The sequence below is a fragment of the Anolis sagrei genome, chromosome 7 (genome assembly GCF_037176765.1).
Source record: "Anolis sagrei isolate rAnoSag1 chromosome 7, rAnoSag1.mat, whole genome shotgun sequence".
Taxonomy (NCBI): Eukaryota; Metazoa; Chordata; class Lepidosauria; order Squamata; family Dactyloidae; genus Anolis; species Anolis sagrei.
Genome location: NC_090027.1, coordinates 36,890,013 through 36,909,562, shown reverse-complemented (window position 1 = coordinate 36,909,562; position 19,550 = coordinate 36,890,013). Strand labels below are relative to the sequence as shown.

The 19,550-nt window shown below is 42.9% G+C and overlaps 1 protein-coding gene across 2 annotated transcripts in view; it reads left to right on the top strand.

Moving 5' to 3' along the window:
- Positions 1–19,550, top strand: part of GRIK4 (glutamate ionotropic receptor kainate type subunit 4) — a 759,832-nt gene that overhangs the window by 459,309 nt on the left and 280,973 nt on the right. For both annotated transcript variants that reach the window (XR_009632086.2, XM_060787230.2), the window contains exon 3: positions 142–306. Coding sequence is in view for 1 of the 2 variants with exons in the window: in XM_060787230.2 (XP_060643213.2) it covers positions 142–306 (165 nt within the window). In the remaining variant the exon portion in view is untranslated. The remainder of the gene's footprint in view (positions 1–141; positions 307–19,550) is intronic.

Genomic DNA, 19,550 nt, shown 5'->3' with positions numbered 1-19,550 from the left:
CAGTAGGAAGGCTACAAGAGAGGAAACAATTAGATCTTCTGAGTTGACATTTGTGGTGAAGGTGTCGGTGACATTTACCTCCGATGTTCTTTTTTTGCATCTTCTCTGCCCTGCTCACCTTACTTTTTGTTCCCTCCACAGCCGCCATTTTGGATGACCCAATGGAGTGCAGTAGAGGCGAAAGGCTGTCCATCACGTTGGCCAAGAACCGGATCAATCGGGCTCCGGAGCGGATGGGGAAGGCCAAAGTGGAGGTGGACATTTTTGAGCTGCTGAGAGACAGTGAATATGAGACAGCAGAGACCAGTAAGTACATTTGCGTTGTGCAGTTATGAGCAAACTTCAGCCCTCCAGGTGTTTTGGACTTCAACTCCCACAATTCCTAACAGCTGATAGGCTGTTAGGAATTATGGGAGAAGTCCAAAACACCTGGAGGGCCAAAGTTTGACCATGCTTGCTCTAGTGGGATCACCAGCTTCTGTACTATTAACCCATCCCTGATGCCATGATCTTGAAGGCTTCACAGTGCTATGCAGAAGTCATCATGTTGTCATTGTTGCTCTTATTACATTATATCTTAATCCTGCTCATCCTCCAAGGAGCTTAGTATGGTTCTTCTCCCTCTTTTACACTTAATCTCGACAACCACTCTGGAAATGGAGTTTGGCTGAGAGGTTGTGATAAGTGGTGAAATCATGTAATAAACACAGTGCCAGAGTGGGAATTTGAATTTGGCCTCTGAAGGGCTGCATCTGACATTGTCTCCACGGTGCTATCAGAGATTGGGGACTTATCCTCTAAAAGTATTTTGTCATGTAATTCATTACAAAGCCACAAGCAATTAATTTGTTACTGCTAACAGTACACTTTTATATAAAAAAAGAAAAAGAAACTTGCTAAATTGCTTCTTTTGTTTCTCATTGCCTGTTAAATATTACTATATTAGAATAAATCTTTGGATTGATTGGAACAGTGTTTCTTAACCTGGGGGTCGGGACTTGATGGGGGTTTCAGACAGGTCACCACAGACCATCAAGAAACACATATTTCTGATGGTCTCGGGAACCCTTTCGGGCAGGGAAGGATTGAAGATCTCTCTGTCTGTCCTTCTCTTCCATTTTGAAAAAATCCTCCCACCAAATTCCCTTCTTATGCTGCAGTTGTAGATGAACTATAACTCCCAGCAACTACAACTCATAAATGTCAAGGTCTATTTTCCCCAAACTCCATCAGTGTTCACATTTGGGCATAATGAGGATTCGTGCCAAGTTTGGTCCAGATCCGTTGAGTCCAGAGTGCTCTCTAGATGTAGGTGAACCACAACTCCAAAACTCAAGGTCAATGCCCACCAAACCCTTCCAGTATTTTCTGTTCGTCATGGGAGTTCTTTGTGCGTAGTTTGGTTCAATTCCATCATTGATGGAGTTCAGAATGCTCTTTGATTGTAGGTTAATTATAAATCCCAGCATCTACCACTCCCAAATGTCACACTCTATTTGTCCAAACTCCACCAGTGTTCACATTTGGACATATTGCATTTGTGTCAAGTTTGGTCCAGATACATCACAGTTTGAATCCAGATTGCTCCCTGGATGTAGGTGAACCACAACTCCAAAATTCAAAGTCAGTGCCCACCAAACCCTTCCAGTATTGGGTTGTTGTAGGTTTTTCAGGTTGTATGACCATGTTCTAGAAGCATTCTCTCCTAACGTTTCACCTGTATCTATGGCAGGCATCCTCAGAGGAAACCTTACTAGAACATGGCTATACAACCCAAAAAAACTACAACAACCCAGTGATTCTGGCCATGAAAGCCTTCAACAATACACCTTCCTTGGTCATGGAGATCTGTGTGTCATGTTTGGTTCAATTCCATCATTGGTGGAGTTTAGAATGCTCTTGGATTGTAGGTTAACTATAAATCCCAGCAACTACAACTCCCCCATGACAAAAATTGAGTATTTGTGCCAATTTTGGTCCAATTAATGAAAATACATCCTGCATATCAGATATTTACATTACAATTCATGACAGTAGCAAAATTACAGTTAAGAAGTAGCAATGAAAATAATTTTATGGTTGGAGGGTCACGACAACATGAGGAACTATATTTAGTGACACAGTGCTGTGTAATCATGGGCCAGGCTTTAGCACAGATGCTTGATCACTAACAGCAATACATGTTACCAATCAAAAGGTTGGCAGTTTGAAGCCCAGGTCGGGGTGAATACCTTACCTTCAGCCCAGCTTACTGTCCACCTAGGCAGTTAGAAAACAGCTCAGCACTGTGAGTAGAGGAATTAGGCACTGCTTAAGTGGGGAGATATTTTATGGCACCATAAAAGAAATACCAGAAAAATGCTGGGGATCAAAGGAAGGAGGAAATCTGTGATCAAGTCTCTTCGTCATAGAGGATGGAGCAACAGCACTCCCCTGTGGCCAGAATCAAGCACAACCTCTAGGACGCCAAAGATTATATATACCCCTATCGGTTGACTGTCCTGTCTGTTTCATGGCATTGAATGTTTGCCGTGTATATGTTCCACGATTTCCCCTGAGTCCCCTTCGTGGTGAGAAGAGCGGATTATAAATGCTGTAAATAAATAAATAAATAGGAGTTGTAGTTGCCCAAGGTCTTCTCAGCCAAGGAGTGCTGGTGCCTCACTAATCTCCAAATCCCAGGATTCCAAAACATTGAGTGATGGCAGTTAAAGTGGTGTCAAACTGCATTAATTCTACAGTTCAGATATACCCCAATGTGCTTCAGAAGTGGCTGAACTGCACATTCATTATAATTCACAGTTGGCTGTATTGGCCAAGGACATCAATAGTTGCAGTTCTCTCTATAATGTAGGGTTGGATGTTGGCTGAGTATGCTGTCTACATAAGGACTCTGTAACCATTAGTTACCTTCCTGGGTACAACTTCAGTCTTCCTCGTAACAACTTGACATGTGAAAGTGCATTTATCCATTTTGCAACCACCAAACTGTTTAAGGATTTGGTTACTGTGACTCCCTGGAAACCTGACTCTGAATTGTGTCTTCTTTGACCCTGGACTGTTTGACACTGGATTCCTCTTTCTCCCACGGCTCACTGAACTTGGGAAACCCTGAACCTTGGTTGAGGTTGAGAGCAGGGCAGAACCATTTGAAAGTGAACCTACAATTGTAGAAAGTGAACTGGAAGGTGCACTCAGGCTCTCTTCTGCTGTGATAGGAAGAGAAGTACCTTCTCCCTATTCACAGGCAGTATATTACAACGGGTAGTTATTCCTGTCATGCCTTGCTTGCCAGCCTTCCTAAAGTTTCCAGAAGAACGGCAACTGGCAGAGAGAATGTTGATCTAAATTGACCATAAACTTCACTCAGCATAGTAAATCTTCCCATAGCAGTTCTACATCACATAGTAAATCTTCACTTAGCGGCTCCACATCCAGGCAGCTTAAACATAAATGGCCAAAAAAACCCTCTGAAAAAATATTTTGGCCTACAGTTGCTGAAATCCCATACCTTCCAACATTTCATGGATGGAAACCAGGCTACTTGTGACCAAACTATATCAGAATGTGGTCTAGACAGCATCAGTTATGAATGCAGAAAAACACACAAGCTGTGAGTAGCTGCAGGAGTTTACTTTTGCCACTTTGAGTCTCATTTAAAAGAGGAAAGCGAGATAATGATGATGATGGCAATCGATGATTTGCCTGAGAACCCTTTCTTCTTCCTCTCCCCCAACTGAGTCAATTGAGTGCAAAACTACTTTGACACTTTGAACCCATTCTGCAGCAATTGAAGGATGAATAGGAGGAGGAAATATTAAAAGCAGCTCAAAAAATGGGCAGACAGAAGATTAATCAGGCGGCATTGTAATACATTTCCCAAGCTCTAATAAAAAAAAACCCCAGACACATGTAGAAGCAAGAACATAGCAAGACGGGTTCTATGTTCTAGTGCTGCACCTGTAAAAATCCACAGTATTTATTGCTTCAAACAAGTTGAGTATTGATGGATTGTCGAAGGCTTTCATGGCCAGAATCACTGGGTTGTTGTAGGTTTTTTTCGGGCTATATGGCCATGTTCTAGAGGTATTCTCTCCTGACGTTTTGCCTGCATCTATGGCAAGCATCCTCAGAGGTACCTCTGAGGATGCTTGCCATAGATGCAGGCGAAACATCAGGAGAGAATGCCTCTAGAACATGGCCATATAGCCCGAAAAAACCTACAACAACCCAAGTTGAGTATTCATTAGCTGAAATACTTTGGAGATGAACTGTTTGGGATTTTGGATATATGATTTTGAAATGTCTTTATTTGCATAAACATAGATAATGATGTATCATGGAGATGAGACCCAAATCTAAATACGACACTCATTTATTGCTTTTACATTTAGCCTGAAGGTCATTTTATATACAACTAGCTGTGCCCTGCCACGCGTTGCTGTGGCCTATAGTAAAACTTATCAAAGTTGAGGTAGATATCTGGAGTATTATGAAATAGAGGTCCCTACCTATTCCTTCCCCCTTTTCCTCCCCCTTTCTCTACTTTCTTCCTTCTCTGCCTCTTTCTTTCTTTCCTTCTTTCACTACTTGGTTTCATCCTTCTCTCTTTCCTTCATTCCCTCCCCCTTTCTTCCTTTGCCTTTCTTCCCTCCCTGTTTGCTTCCTTCTTTCACTTTTTATTTCCTTTTATTTCACCACCATCATAACAATAACAATAATGCAATGCATTGCCTCTGGGACCTGACACCTCTCCCATTCCCCCTAAAAGGGTCTCAGAGGAACAATAGCATCATCATCATCATAATAGAAATAACAACCTTTACCCGCCACGTGTTGCTGTGGCCAATCTTCCCTCTTTCTCTCCTTCTTTCCCTCCCTCCCTCCCTCCCTCCCTCCTTCCTTCCTTCCTTCCTTCCTTCCTTCCTTCCTTCCTTCCTTCCTTCCTTCCCATCTTTCCTTCTCCTCTTCTTTCTCTATCTCTTTCCTTCCTTCCCCCTTTTTCTTTCTCTTCTGCTGTCTCTCTTTTCTTTCCTTCCATCTTTCCTTTTCTTTCCTTTTCTTCTTCCTCTAACTTTCCTTCCTTCCCCCTTTTTCTTTACCTCTCTTTCTCTTTCTTCCTTTTTTCCTTCCTTCCTGTCTTTCCTAGATTTTGACAGGGCGGGAAGGGGCGGGGTGGGGTTTGGAGGTGGCCTGAAGTAAAAGGAGGTAAGATTGGGGCAGGGGAGTGATGGAGCCTGGGGTTGCGTGTGTGTGTGCGGCGGCGGGGGGAGTGATGGAGCCTGGGGTTGCGTGTGTGTGTGCGGCGGCGGGGGGAGTGGGGTTGCGGGTGTGTGCGGCGGTGGGGGGAGTGATGGAGCGTGGGGTTGCGTGTGTGTGTGCGGCGGCGGAGGGAGTAATGGAGCGTGGGGTTGTGTGTGTGTGTGTGGCAGGGTGTGTGTGTGTGCGGGAAGCGGCGTGGCGGGGCTTGGAGTGGGCATGGTTTCCGCAGAGGGAACGTTGGCCGTAAGGCCATGTGCGCGCGCAATGGAACTTGCGGCTGGGCGCCAATGCGCATGCTCAGTTGTTTTGCCGTTTTGCGAGTGTGTTGTGTTGTTTTTCATTTTGAGTAGATATGTTTGTACCTTGTGGGTTGTGTTATGGGCATAGGAATTTTGGTTAAGTTTCGTTGGGGTTTTTTTGAGTTTTGTTCTTTTGCCGTTTTGTGAGTGTGTTGCTGTGTTGTTTTTCATTTTGAGTAGATATGTTTGTACCTTGTGGGTTGTGTTATGGGCACGGAGATTTTAGTTAAGTTTCGTTGGGGGATTTTTGAGTTTTGTTGTTTTGCCGTTTTGTGAGTGTGTTGTTGTGTTGTTTTTCATTTTGAGTAGATATGTTTGTACCTTGTGGGTTGTGTTATGGGCATGGGGATTTTGGTTAAGTTTCGTTGGGGGATTTTTGAGTTTTGTTGTTTTGCCGTTTTGTGAGTGTGTTGTTGTGTTGTTTTTCATTTTGAGTAGGTATGTTTATACCTTGTGGGTTGTGTTATGGGTACGGGGATTTTGGTTAAGTTTCGTTGGGGGATTTTTGAGTTTTGTTGTTTTGCCGTTTTGTGAGTGTGTTGCTGTGTTGTTTTTCATTTTGAGTAGGTATGTTTGTTTCTTGTGGGTTGTTTTATGGGCACGGGGATTTTAGTTAAGTTTCGTTGGGGGATTTTTGAGTTTTGTTGTTTTGCCGTTTTGTGAGTGTGTTGTTGTGTTGTTTTTCATTTTGAGTAGATATGTTTGTACCTTGTGGGTTGTGTTATGGGCACAGGGATTTTGGTTAAGTTTCGTTGGGGGATTTTTGAGTGTTGTTGTTTTGCCGTTTTGTGAGTGTGTTGTTGTGTTGTTTTTCATTTTGAGTAGATATGTTTGTACCTTGTGGGTTGTGTTATGGGCATGGGAATTTTGGTTAAGTTTCGTTGGGGGGGTTTTGAGTTTTGTTTCCTCGTTGGATGCCCCTAACAAATTTATATATATAGATTAGCTGTACTCACCACGTGTTGCTGTGGCCAACCTTCCCTCCCTCTTTCTCTCCTTTCCCTCCTTCCTTCCTTCCTTCCTTCCTTCCCTCTCTCCCTCCCTCCCTCTTTCTTTCCTTCCCTTTTTTCTTTCCTTCTCTCCTTCCTTCCTTCCTCCTTCCTTCTCTACCTCTTTCCTTCCTTCCCCTCCCTTTTTCTTTCTCTCCTTTCTTCCTTCTCTACCTATCCTTGGACTGCAACTCACAGCAGTCCTCCTGATTGATTGATCTATCTACCTGCTATCTACCTCTATCTAATCTATCTATCTTATCTATCTGGAGGATTGCTCAGAGTTGCAGTACAGGAATAGAAAATATGAAATATGTACAAATTGGGATGCTCTCAAAGAAATTCAAGGAGAAGCAAGCTTGCAGCTTAGAAGCAGTGCATTTGGAGCATCCTCTTCCCCTAAAGGGCCTGTTCTAGGGAATGCTGGGAGCTGTCGTTTCTGTGTGTGTGCTATATTGTCATTTAGCTTTTTTGGGTTTTTAAGTCCTTTCCACTGTTTTTTGGGAGGGGTTTATGAGTGATGGTCACTCATTGGTCTGTTAGCGGTGTGGTGTCGAAATTCCATGTCAATTCTTCCAGTGGTTTTTGAGTTATGTAAATCCCACAAATGAACATTACATTTTTATTTATATAGATATATTTGTTAATGTGAATTTATTTATTTTGTGTCAAAAGCATTGCATAGATAAGTATAAAACTGAAAAAAATAGAAGGAGCACAAGTGACTAAATAATTGTCTGTAGCTTTAAACAGATCTTCCTCTGTGCATGAGGCAGGGCACTGTGGCCAAGCATACAGGTGTGGAGTTGTTTGTTCTGCTCCACCGTCACACAAGTGGAGGATTCTTCTAGGTAGTGCCATTTTACTAGGTTGTCTGCCCACTCCACTTCTGAGCCTGTTCAGGGACTTTGCTCATTCTTGTTTTGCCCCTGAAGGAAGACCCTCATGGGGGGGGGGGCTGCATCCAGCTGGGATTTCCTGGTTTAGCTGCCCAGAGGGACACTCTTGCTGTTGCTGGGGAAACATTAAGAGGAGTGGTGGTTCTCATGAAGCTTTCCCTTGATTTAAGTCTCCTGGGAGGAGGCTGATAGCCAGGGCCGTAGCCAGAAAAAAATTTCGGGAGGGGTTGAAATTTTCAGGGGGGGGGGTGAAAATTTTGCAGGGGCAGGTTGAAACCTGCCTTCTAGCTCACGCTGAAGCAAAGAGCACAGCAGGGAGCAGAGCAGCCTTCAATAGCCTGCAGCTCCGCACGTGTCAACCACCTCCACCAAGTCTGGCCTCCTTAATGAGAGCATTCAACACACAAATACACCCAACTTGGTTGCTTCAACCAACCTGAGTCCCTTGTCGAGGTTGAGAAGGCCGGTATAGAAATCTTCTAAATAAATAAATAAATACATCTGCTATTGCTGCAAGTAATGACAGTGTGAATAAATTGTCAATATTTAAGGCCTTGCATGGTCTGGGGCCAATGTACCTGAGGGACCACCTCACCCCTACCAACCCCAGAGATCCCTCCGTTCTGAGGACCAAGATCTATTGGAAATTCCCAGTGTCAAGACCTTGCGTCTAACAGCAACCAGACGCAGAGCCTTTACAGCAGTGGCACCATCACTCTGGAATACTCTGCCACCTGAAGCCCGTGCCTTGCGGGACTTATCAGCTTTCCGCAGGGCATGTAAGACATACCTGTTTCAACGGGCCTTTGATCTCTGATATTGCTGTTTTAAAATTGTTTTTAATTGTTTTTAAATTGTGTTCGATTTTAGCCTGTTTTTGTAAGCCGCTCCAACCACCCCCTCGCTACAGGCCTGCTGATAGCCATTCAGTGGGTGGCTTTCACATTGTTCAACCTGATGTGCATGAAACAATGTTTGTGTGCATTAATCAGTGTTCAAAGATCTGAAAGCCACGAATCCCTCTGGGGAATGGCCTAAAGAGCTGGTTATGGTTAGCCTGCAGAAGAGAAGGTTGAGATGAGATGTGATAGCTGTGTTTCAATATCTGAAAGTATGCCACAAGGAAAAGGAAGCAGAGCTTGTTTTCTGCTGCCCAATGGGTTCAAATTACAGGAAAGGAGATTCCACCTGAACATTAGGAAGAACTTCCTGACTGTAAGAACAGTTCAACAGTGGAACTGTCTGCCTTGGAGTTTGGTGGAGGGTCTGTCTTTGGAAGCTTTTAAACAGATCCTGGATGCTTTTCCTGCTTGGAAGGGAGCTGGACTGGATTACTCTTCTAGTTCTACGAATCTATGAACTATTAGAAAGCAAAAGCATGACTTTTATCAACCACAAGTGTGGACGTATTTGGAGTATTTTGGATAAGGGATGCTCAACCTATATATGCCCTTGAAATTACATGTTCAACATCACCAAGGGATTTCCTCCTCATTCTAGTTACCAAATTCATCAGATAAATACACATTCTCTATTATCCCTCCCACACATTGAGAAGGATGATCCTATGCATTGCCCAAAGCAATCCCATTGGAACCAATGGGATTACTCGCAATAGAAGAGCCCCACGTTTGGTTGTTGGCTCCACAGGAAGAGAAGGGCTCACATTAGCCACACCGAGTGGCTCTTTAGTTTTGATGGTGCCCTCAAGACGTTGGCCTGCACTAATTACCAAAGTGTGTAATGGGCTTTGATAATGGCCCAGCAAGACAGGAACATTGCTGAAGCTGAATCCCTCTTCCAATTTGTAAAACACACCCGAGTAAAGACCAGAAAATTTCCATCATGCCTTGCCACCTCAGGCGTGTCTCGCGCCGGAATGGTGGTTGTGATTTTAAAGCATGTTCACTCACCGTTGTCAATTAAATACACTGTAAACAGCGCTTTGCTCCTGGATGTTAAAACAGCCAGCATTTGGAATACTTTATTGATCTGACATTTCAAAATCTTAATGAATTTCATTCCATTGTTGCCTCTCTTTTTTTCTTTCTTTGTTCTTATTTTTAAAAGGATTTCTGAGATCGAATATATTTAAGATGTACACATTTTAAAAAAGGATCTTCCAACATTGTTGGATGTGACACATATGGAAAATGGGCCTGCTGTGGATTCTCTAAACAAGGATTAACACATTCATGAATACATAAACAGCTATTATCACAAAAGCTATATTATAATACTTATGAACATTTGCTTTTATTTTACATTTGGAAGGGATCTTCCAACATTGTTGAGTGGGACATATGTTCTGCAGTGGCTCCAGTCCTTCCTGGAAGGTTGTACCCAGAAGGTGTTGCTGGGGGACCCCTGCTCGGTCCCATAGCCATTGTCCTGTGGGGTCCCACAGGGCTCAGTATTGTCCCCCATGCTGTTTAACATCTACATGAAGCCGCTGGGTGAGATCATCCGGAGTTTCGGGGTGCGGTGTCATCTGTACGCAGATGATGTCCAACTCTGTCACTCCTTCCCACCTGCTACTAAGGAGGCTGTCGAGGTCCTGAACCGGTGCCTGGCCGCTGTAATGGTCTGGATGAGGGTGAACAAATTGAAATTGAATCCAGACAAGACAGAGGTACTCCTGGTCAGTCGCAAGGCCGAACAGGGTATAGGGTTACAACCTGTGCTGGATGGGGTCGCACTCTCCTTGAAGGCGCAGGTTCGCAGCTTGGGTGTGATCCTGGATTCATCGTTGAGCCTGGAACCCCAGGTCTTGATGGTGGTCAGGGGAGCTTTTGCATAATTAAAATTTGTGCGCCAGTTGCACCCATACTTTGGGAAGTTTGACTTGGCCACGGCGGTCCACGCTCTGGTTACATCCTGTTTAGACTACTACAACGCTCTCTACGTGGGGTTGCCTCTGAAGACTGCCCGGAAGCTCCAATTAGTCCAACGAGCGGCAGCCAGATTACTAACAGGAGCGGGGTACAGGGAGCATACTACTCCTCTGCTGCGCCAGCTCCACTGGCTGCCAGTCAGCTTCCAAGCACAATTCAAAGTGCTGGTCTTAACCTATAAAGCCCTAAATGACTCCAGCCCAGTTTACCTGTCTGAACGGATTCTCCCCTATGAACCATCAAGATTGTTAAGATCTTCTGGAGGGGCCCTGCTCTCGGTCCCACCATTCTCACAATCGCGTCTGGTGGGGACGAGGGACAGGGCCTTCTCGGTGGTGGCCCCTCAGCTCTGGAACTCTCTCCCACTGGAGATTAGAACTGCCCCTTCTCTCCTGACATTTAGAAAACAGGTGAAAACCTGGCTCTGGAAACTGGCATTTAATGAGTGAATCAATAACTTGTGACTACACGGACGGATGGTGATGAACTACGATTTCATTTTGACGACTTGGCCTATGATTGTAATTATATGATTGTATTTTAGTATGTTAATGTCTTCGTGTATTACGGGATGTGATGTTTTTAAACGATTGTCTGTAATACTGTTGTTGTGAACTGGCCTGAGTCCCTCTGCGGAGGTAGGAAGACAGGTATATAAAAGTTCTAAATAAGTAAGTAAATAAATAAATAATACATGAAGCTGCTGGGTGAGATCATCTGGAGTTTTGGAGTTTGATGCCATCTGTACGCAGATGACGTCCAACTCTATCACTCATTTCCCCCAGATGCTAAGGAAGCTGTCCAAGTCCTGAACCGGCGCCTGGCTGCTGTGATGGTCTGGATGAGCGCAAGCAAATTGAAGTTGAATCCAGACAAGACAGAGGTCCGCCTGGTCAGTCGCAAAGCTGAACCCTGTATAGGTTTGCAACCTGTGCTGGACGGGGTCACACTCCCCTTGAAGGCCCCGGTTCGCAGTTGGGAGTTCTCCTGGATTCATCACTGAGCCTGGAATCCCAGGTTGCAGCAGTGGCCAGGGGAGCGTTCGCACAATTAAAACTTGTGCACCAGCTGCGCCCGTACCTTGGGAAGTCAGACTTGGTCACGGTGGTCCACGCTCTCATTACATCTAGAATAGACTACTGCAACACATTCTACATAGGATTGCCTTTGAAGACTGCTCGGAAGCTTCAAATAGTCCAACGAGAGGCAGCCAGGTTAATAACTAGGGCGGCATACAAGGAGCATACAACTCCCATGTTACGCCAGCTCCACTGGCTGCCAGTTTGCTACCGGGCACAATTCAAAGTGCTGGCTTTGGCCTATAAAGCCCTAAACAGCCCTGGCCCAAATTACCTGTCTGAATCGCGGAGATTAAGATCCTCTGGAGACGCCCTGCTTTCCATCCCGCCATTGTCACAGGCACGATTGGTGGGGATGAGAGACAGGGCCTTCTCGGTGATTGCTCCCCAGCTATGGAACTCTCTTCCTGGTGAGATCAGGTTGGCCCCCTCCCTCCTGTCCTTTAGAAGGATGGTAAAAACTTGACCATGAGACCAAGCTTTCAGGACAGGGCAATAAAGCGGCACTAGGAAAGATGACCAGGCCAATTAGATTTGATGTGGATGGCTAGGACGGTTTTAAATGGTGTATTTTAATATTTTGATAAATGTTTTTTAATGTTTATGTGTTGTATGTGAATCTGTGTCCCGGCATTGAATGTTTGCTGTGTGTATGCTGTGCTCCGCCCTGAGTCCCGTTCGGGGTGAGAAGGACGGAATATAAATGTTTTAAATAAATAAATGTGTGAAAAATGGGGCTGCTATGAATTATCCAAGCAAAGATTGAACAAATGTATAAACAGCTATGATTACAACAACTAAATTACTGTAAGAGGGATAATCTGAATATTTCTGATACATGTTTTTGTGGAGAAGACAGCTTGCATGGACCTCAAAATACTCCCTGTAAGGGTTGTTTATGTACTACACCATTGCCACCATGTTGTAACTTTAGGACAGTGGTTCTCAATCTTTGGGTCCCCAGATGTTTTGGCCTTCAACTTCCAGAAATCCTAAGAACTGGTAAACTGGGTGGGATTTCTGGAAGTTGTAGGCCAAAACACCTGGAGACCCACAGGTTGAGAACCACTGCTTGAGGACCTCATCCCACGAGAAGGGGAAAGTGTGGGGAATCATCTTCTTACTATAGCGTTTTCTTCTGTTTGTAAGGAAAACGGATAATCATCCCCATCATACGCAATGTACTTTTGTCCATTTCTACAGTAATCTGTCGTGTTCTGAGTTAATTAATAAAGAGAAAACATTAGAAATGCGGAAGTCTGAAATCTAGGGGGAAATATAGCTTAGACAAACTAATATATTGAACATTCCTGAATAATATATTTTTAAAAACTTACTGCAAAAGTTTCATGCAAGAGGATTAATGGTGGGAAAATGAGCATTGAGGCATATTCAAGATAACTCACAGGAACACCTGTTTTTCAATGTCACTACAATGATCTAAAATGGGGGAATCTAACAATTCCCATGCCATGTGTAAATAAGCGCCTTCAGCCATTTCTGTGCAAACTGGGAGCATTGAACTCCAAAACCTTCATTTCTGCACACTTTAAAAATCTTTTAAAGGCAGAGTCCCACAGGGAACCACCTGAAGTAGTCTTATGTCACATAATGGGCTCGGTAGAACTCGGTAGAACTTTGTCTATAAACTGTTTTTAAAGTGTGTAGAAATGGGCTTGACCCTGCATCTGATGAGGTCCGTAGTTCATATTGTGGTAAGAAATGTTGAGTTGTAGGTTTTTTTGGCAATATGGCCATGTTCTAGAAGCATTCTCTCCTGACGTTTTGCCTCCATCTGTGGCAAACATCCTCAGAGGTGTGAGGTCTGTTGGAACTAGGAAAATTGGGTTTATATATATTTGGAATGTCCAGGGTGGGACAAAGAACTCTTGTCTGTTGGAGCTCGGTGTGAATGTTTCAACTGGTCATCTTGATTAGCATTTGATGGCCTGGCAGTTGTTTGGTGTGTCTGGTGGAATCTTTTGTTGAGAGGTGATTAGCTGTCCCTGATTGATTCCTTTCTGGACTTTCCTTGTGTTTGAGTGTTGTTTCATAGAATCATAGAATCAAAGAGTTGGAAGAGACCTCATGGGCCATCCAGTCCAACCCCATTCTGCCAAGAAGCAGGAATATTGCATTCAAAGCACCCCTGACAGATGGCCATCCTGCCTCTGTTTAAAAGCTTCCAAAGAAGGAGCCTTCACCACACTCCGGGGCATAGAGTTCCACTGCTGAACGGCTCTCACAGTCAGGAAGTTCTTTCTCATGTTCAGATGGAATCTCCTCTCTTGTAGTTTGAAGCCATTGTTCCGTGTCCTAGGCTCCAGGGAGGCAGAAAACAAGCTTGCTCCCTCCTCCTTGTGGTTTCCACTCACATATTTATACATGGCTATCATATCTCCTCTCAGCCTTCTCTTCTTCAGGCTAAACATGCCCAGCTCCTTAAGCCGCTCCTCATAGGGCTTGTTCTCCAGACCCTTGATCATTTGAGTTGCCCTCCTCTGGACACATTCCAGCTTGTCAACATCGCCCTTCAATTGTAGTGCCCAGAATTGGACACAATATTCCAGGTGTGGTCTAACCAAAACGGAATAGAGGGGTAGAATTACTTCCCTAGATCTAGACACTATGCTATATAGGAGCATAGTGTCTGTTGTTTGCTGTTATAATTTTAGAGTTTTTTTTATACTGGTAGCCAGATTTTGTACACTGCCTGTGCACTGTGGCCTGGAATCACCTTTGCACCACCCAAAAGTCTAGGATTACTAACTTAACAGTTTATTGAGGAAAGCAAATATAAAAAGGTTAAAATGCAAAAATAAATACAAAAGTAGTGTGCCAAAAACCAATAGGGAAAAAGCTCTTAAAAGACAATAGCCTACACATCAACATTCTGTTCCAAAGTAACAAGGTACATGAAAAACCCAGAAATCAAAACCTAGGCATAAATACATAAGCAAAAACTTATTTCAAAACATGACTCCATAAACATGAGCACAGAAACTTTTCCAAAGAACTTGACCATAGACCTGAACATGGAACAAGGCTCAAGATGTTCATGATAATGCAGCATTGCCTGATCTAACTCTAAAGGAAACAATTCTTTAAAGACCAAATTCTTTAACTCTAAAGAAAACAATAATTTAAAGACCACAAAGCCATGAAGTCATGTCTTTGACCTCTGCTCTGTTGCTTCAAGGATTTCTCACCTTGTTGTTTCCCACAAATTTGCTGTGACCTCTGTAATTTGGCTCCCTCTTCCTCAAGATTGAATCTCAAACTCTTACTAGCTGTAGGTGTTCTCTCAAGGGAAAATTCTCACCCTTCCAACTCCTTATCTTTCCTTATCTTGCGTTGCTAAGGAACGACTAGAAGAAAGGTTCTCCCTTCATCCCTGTCTGCTCTGCTCCGAAGCTGTTTCGCTCTCAGGCCCATTCTCCCAGACAGAATCTTGGCATAAAATCCCCACATCTCCCACACTGAAAAGCCCACCAGTGCCATCATCATCAACCTCTGGCTGAACCACAACACTGCCATATAATCCAGATGATCTGCTTTGCACTGGATTATATGAGTCTGCTCTGTCATATAATCCAGCATCTATATAATTATAAATGCTCTGTGCATAATGAATACCTTAAAAACAAAAGAACCAATGAACGAAATCACACCAAATTTGGCAACAAAACAACTCACAACACAAGGAGTGACCATCACTCAAAAAATTATTATTTTGTCATTTGGGAGTTGTAGTTGCTGCAATTTATAGTTCACCTACAATCAAAGAGCATTCTGAACTCCATCAATGACTGAATTGAACCAAACTTGGCACCCAGAACTCCCATGACCAACAGACAACACTAGAAGGGTTTGCTGGGCATTGACCTTGAGTTTGGGAGTTGTAGTTCACCTATATCCAGAGAGCACTGTGGACTCAAACAATGATGGATCTGGACCAAACTTGGCACAAGCACTCAATACGCCCAAATATAAACACATATGGAGTTTGGGGGACCTTGACATTTGGAAGTTGTAGTCACTGGGATTCACAGTTCACCTACAATCAAAAAGCATTCTGAACACCACGAATGACAGAATCAGGGCAAACTTCCCACACAGAACCCACATGACCAACAAAATACTTAAGGCCATCCAATCCAACTCCCTTCATCAGGGCAAGAAAATGTAATCAAAGTCCTCCATCCAGCCGTAGATAGATATAGATATGATTCACACACACAGAGATATAGTATCATAGATTTGAAAGGGACCCTAAAGAAGGACAATTATATGTTGCATGTTCCAGAGTAGGCAAACCAGACAATCTCCACATCAACAGTGACATAGAAACAACAAGGAATACTGTTTACCCACAAGCATAAAGGAATTACATATATTAGAAACCATTACTTTATTTTCCAGATCACCAGACTGGGCCACAGCAACACGTGGCAGGGGACAGCTAGTATAATATAGATTCAGAAACTGGATTATATGACAGTGTAGATGGGATGAGGGTTGTGCTAAATTGAACATTTCACAAATAAGGACTCCATTACTGGTCTATTCTGAAGGGTAGCCTACGTTGGACTACAGCCATATTGGATGCCGAAAGGGGAGACTATGCACAAGAAGGTTGAGCTCTCCATCTGTATAATGATCTATCAAAGTTGTTCCAAGATGCCTTTATCGTTGTGCCCCCTTAGGAAGGATCAATCAAAAACACATTAAAAACAGTCAGGCATTGAGATTGGGGTTGTAGTTGAGCCTCCCAGGAGCCAGCAAATAAAATGAAATAGGCTCAGAGAAATGAAAAATGAAAAGAGAAGTAAAAGCACTATATCTGCACTGTATCCACAGTTTCATTTATCCGTGTCTGAGAAATGTGTCAATTCTAGGCATTTTCTAGATTCTCCAGCCCAACTTTTATGTTTTTTATGCCAGAAATCTTTAATGTCTATGGAGGACGGGGGAGGGTCACAATTATTCATAACAACAACAACAACAAAAACTTTATTTATATACTGCTCCATCTCCCCAAGGGAACTCAGAGTGGTTTCCAAGTAACATTATCAATACATACAGAGTAAACAACATAAACATGACATTAACAAAGCAATATAAGCATAAAAATCACAATAGCACATATATATTTAAAATAATCCTGCCTGTTCAGGAATTTAAAAAGACTGGGCCAAGGCAAGTGCATAGTTTTGTGTATTATACAAAGTCCAGGAATATATCTCCCATAGATGTGGGGTCCATATTGAGCAATTTATTTAGCCCTTTAAAAATCCTGGTGGGAAAATGCATTTGGAAATTGCCAAAATTCCTCACAAATGTGTTACCAGTTTCCTAAGGCAAGCAAATGGGAAAAAACAAGAAAGGGAACAGTACCAAAGATCTCTTGAAAACGTTCTCAGAGTATTAAATATTATTTATTTATTTATTATTCAAACTTATATGCCGTCACTCCCCTGGGGCTCGGAGCGGCTTACAAGAACAGACTAAAATCTAACACAATTTAAAAACAATTTAAAACAATTTAAAAACAGCAATATCAAAGATCAAAGACCTGTCAAAACAGATATGTCTTACATACCCTACGGAAAGCTGATAGGTCCCGCAAGGCATGGACTTCAGGTGGCAGAGTGTTCCAGAGTGATGGTGCCACTACTGTAAATGCTCTGCATCTGGTTGCTGTTAGACGCAAGGTCTTGACACTGGGAATTTCCAACAAATCTTGGTCCTCAGAACGGAGGGATCTCTGGGGTTGGTAGGGGGTGAGGCGGTCCCTCCGGTACATCAGCCCCAGACCATGCAAGGCCTTAAAGGTAAGTACCATCACTTTGAAAGTGATCCGGTGCTCGATTGATAACCAATGCAGCTGTAGTAAGATTGGTGTTATGTGGCATCTCATTGAAATTCCTGCAAGAAGCTGAGCAGCTGCATTTTGTACCAGCTTGAGCTTCCGGATCACTGACAGAGGAAGGCCAATGTAGAGGGCATTACAGTAGTTCGGTCTTGAGATGACCGTAGCCTGGATCACCATAGCTAGGTCGTCCCTGGATAGGGAGGGGGCCAGCCTTCTAGCCTGCCGCAGGTGAAAAAAGGCGGTTCTGCTAACGGCGGAGACCTGGGCCTCCATCGTCAACAGAGGGTCCAAAAGGACTCACAGACTCTTTACCAATGATGATGGGCATAGAGCCTCGCCATCCAGGGTAGGCAGCTGGATATCCCCACTGCCCGGTCGACCCAGCCATAGGATCTCCGTCTTTGCTGGATTCACCCTCAACCTGCTGGCACGCAGCCATCCAGTAACGGCCTTGAGGCACTGATGGAAATAATCGGGTATAGAGTCTGGTCTGCCCTCCATCCTCAGCACCAGCTGAGTGTCATCAGAGTACTGGTAACACTCAAATATGATATTCCAAAGTCTGGAAAGACAAGCTTCTTTATGGGAAATCTCTCCATCTGTCTGTTACTGATGCTTAAAGGTTATCAGATATGGTCGCATTCTTATATGTGCCAGGCTTTGGAGAGGAAGCATTTAATATTTCCATGCAACGAGTGGAAGAAGACTTGAGAAACAAAAGGAAGGATATATACAAAATTCGTAGACTTCTGTTTCTTTCTCCCACAAGATTTTTTGTAATGTCATCCAAGACTTTAAACGTTGTTTCATATTCTAGACTTTGCCTGACTTTTCACCTTTGGTTCAGTGAAAATGCTTGTTACAGAATATATGTTTGATAATAGCCATTCAGATACTTTAACCTATGGCTTGGAAGCTTCCAGACATCCTGTTAGTACTATTGTCAGATTCCAGGCATTTTGAATCACTCCTAAGTTTCTCTGTCAGTTGGGCAGAATCCATATATCCACAGTTAGGTGCTTGCAAACATTTTCTATATTAACTGTTGGGGAAAAAAACATTCAGAAGTCACGTATTCTTTCTATTTCTTGTCCCTCTTTCTCTTTAAATATATCTTTTTAGTGTTGTGTTTAAATCTTTTATTTTAAAAAAGGGTTTCTTGGCACAAATTATACTCTGTTCATTACACCGTGAAACAGATGATATCAGAGTTTTTATTATACACACAAACAGCCTTCAGCTCAAAAGTGTGTGTGTAGTAATAATCATTATCTGTTTGACAGTATAATAACCAGGATGTAATACTTGCCAAGAAACACTTTTGCAGTGTCCATGCGGTATAATTACACACAATGTGCTAATTTTACCGTTATTGTCCTAAACTCCTCTGAAATGTTCTAAGCAAAATGAAACATGGGTGGAAAGCTGAAGGTAGGAACAGCATTTAGCTAAATCAGTTGCTCAAAGTTAATCCTTTAGTAGTAGCAGTAGTAGCTGTTGTTGTTGTTGTTGTTGTTGTTGTTGTTGTTGTTGTTACAGTAGAGTCTTGCTTATCCAACCTTCACTCATCCAACATTCTGTGTTATTCAACGTAGTCTTCGTCCTGTCCAAATCCACAGCTGTTTCAATACATTGCAATGTTTTGGTGCTAAATTAGTAAATACAGTAATTACTACATAATGATACCATATATTGAACTGCTTTTTCTGTTGATTTGTTGTAAGACATGATGTTTTCATGCTTAATTTGTAAAATCATAACATAATTTGATGTTTAATAGGCTTTTCCTTAATCCCTCCTTACTATCCAACGTTTTTGCTTATCCAACATTCTGCTGGCCCGTTTATCTATATAAATAAAAATGTAATGTTCGTTTGTGGGATTAACAGAACTCATAAACCACTGGATGAATTGACACCAAATTTGGGCACAAGACACTTAACAACCCAATGTATATCCTTCACTCAAAAAAATTGATTTTGTCATTTGGGAGTTGTAGTTGCTGGGATTTATAGTTCATGTACAATCAAATAGCATGATAGAATTGAATCAACCAGGGCATACAGGACTCCCATGACCAACATAAAACACTAGAAGGGTTTGGTGAGCATTGACTGTGAGTTTGGGAGTTGAAGTTCACCTACATCCAGAGACTACCATGGACTCAAACAATGATAGATCTGGACCAAACTTGGCACGAATATTCCATATGCCCAAATATGAACACAGATGGAGTTTGGGGAAAATATACCT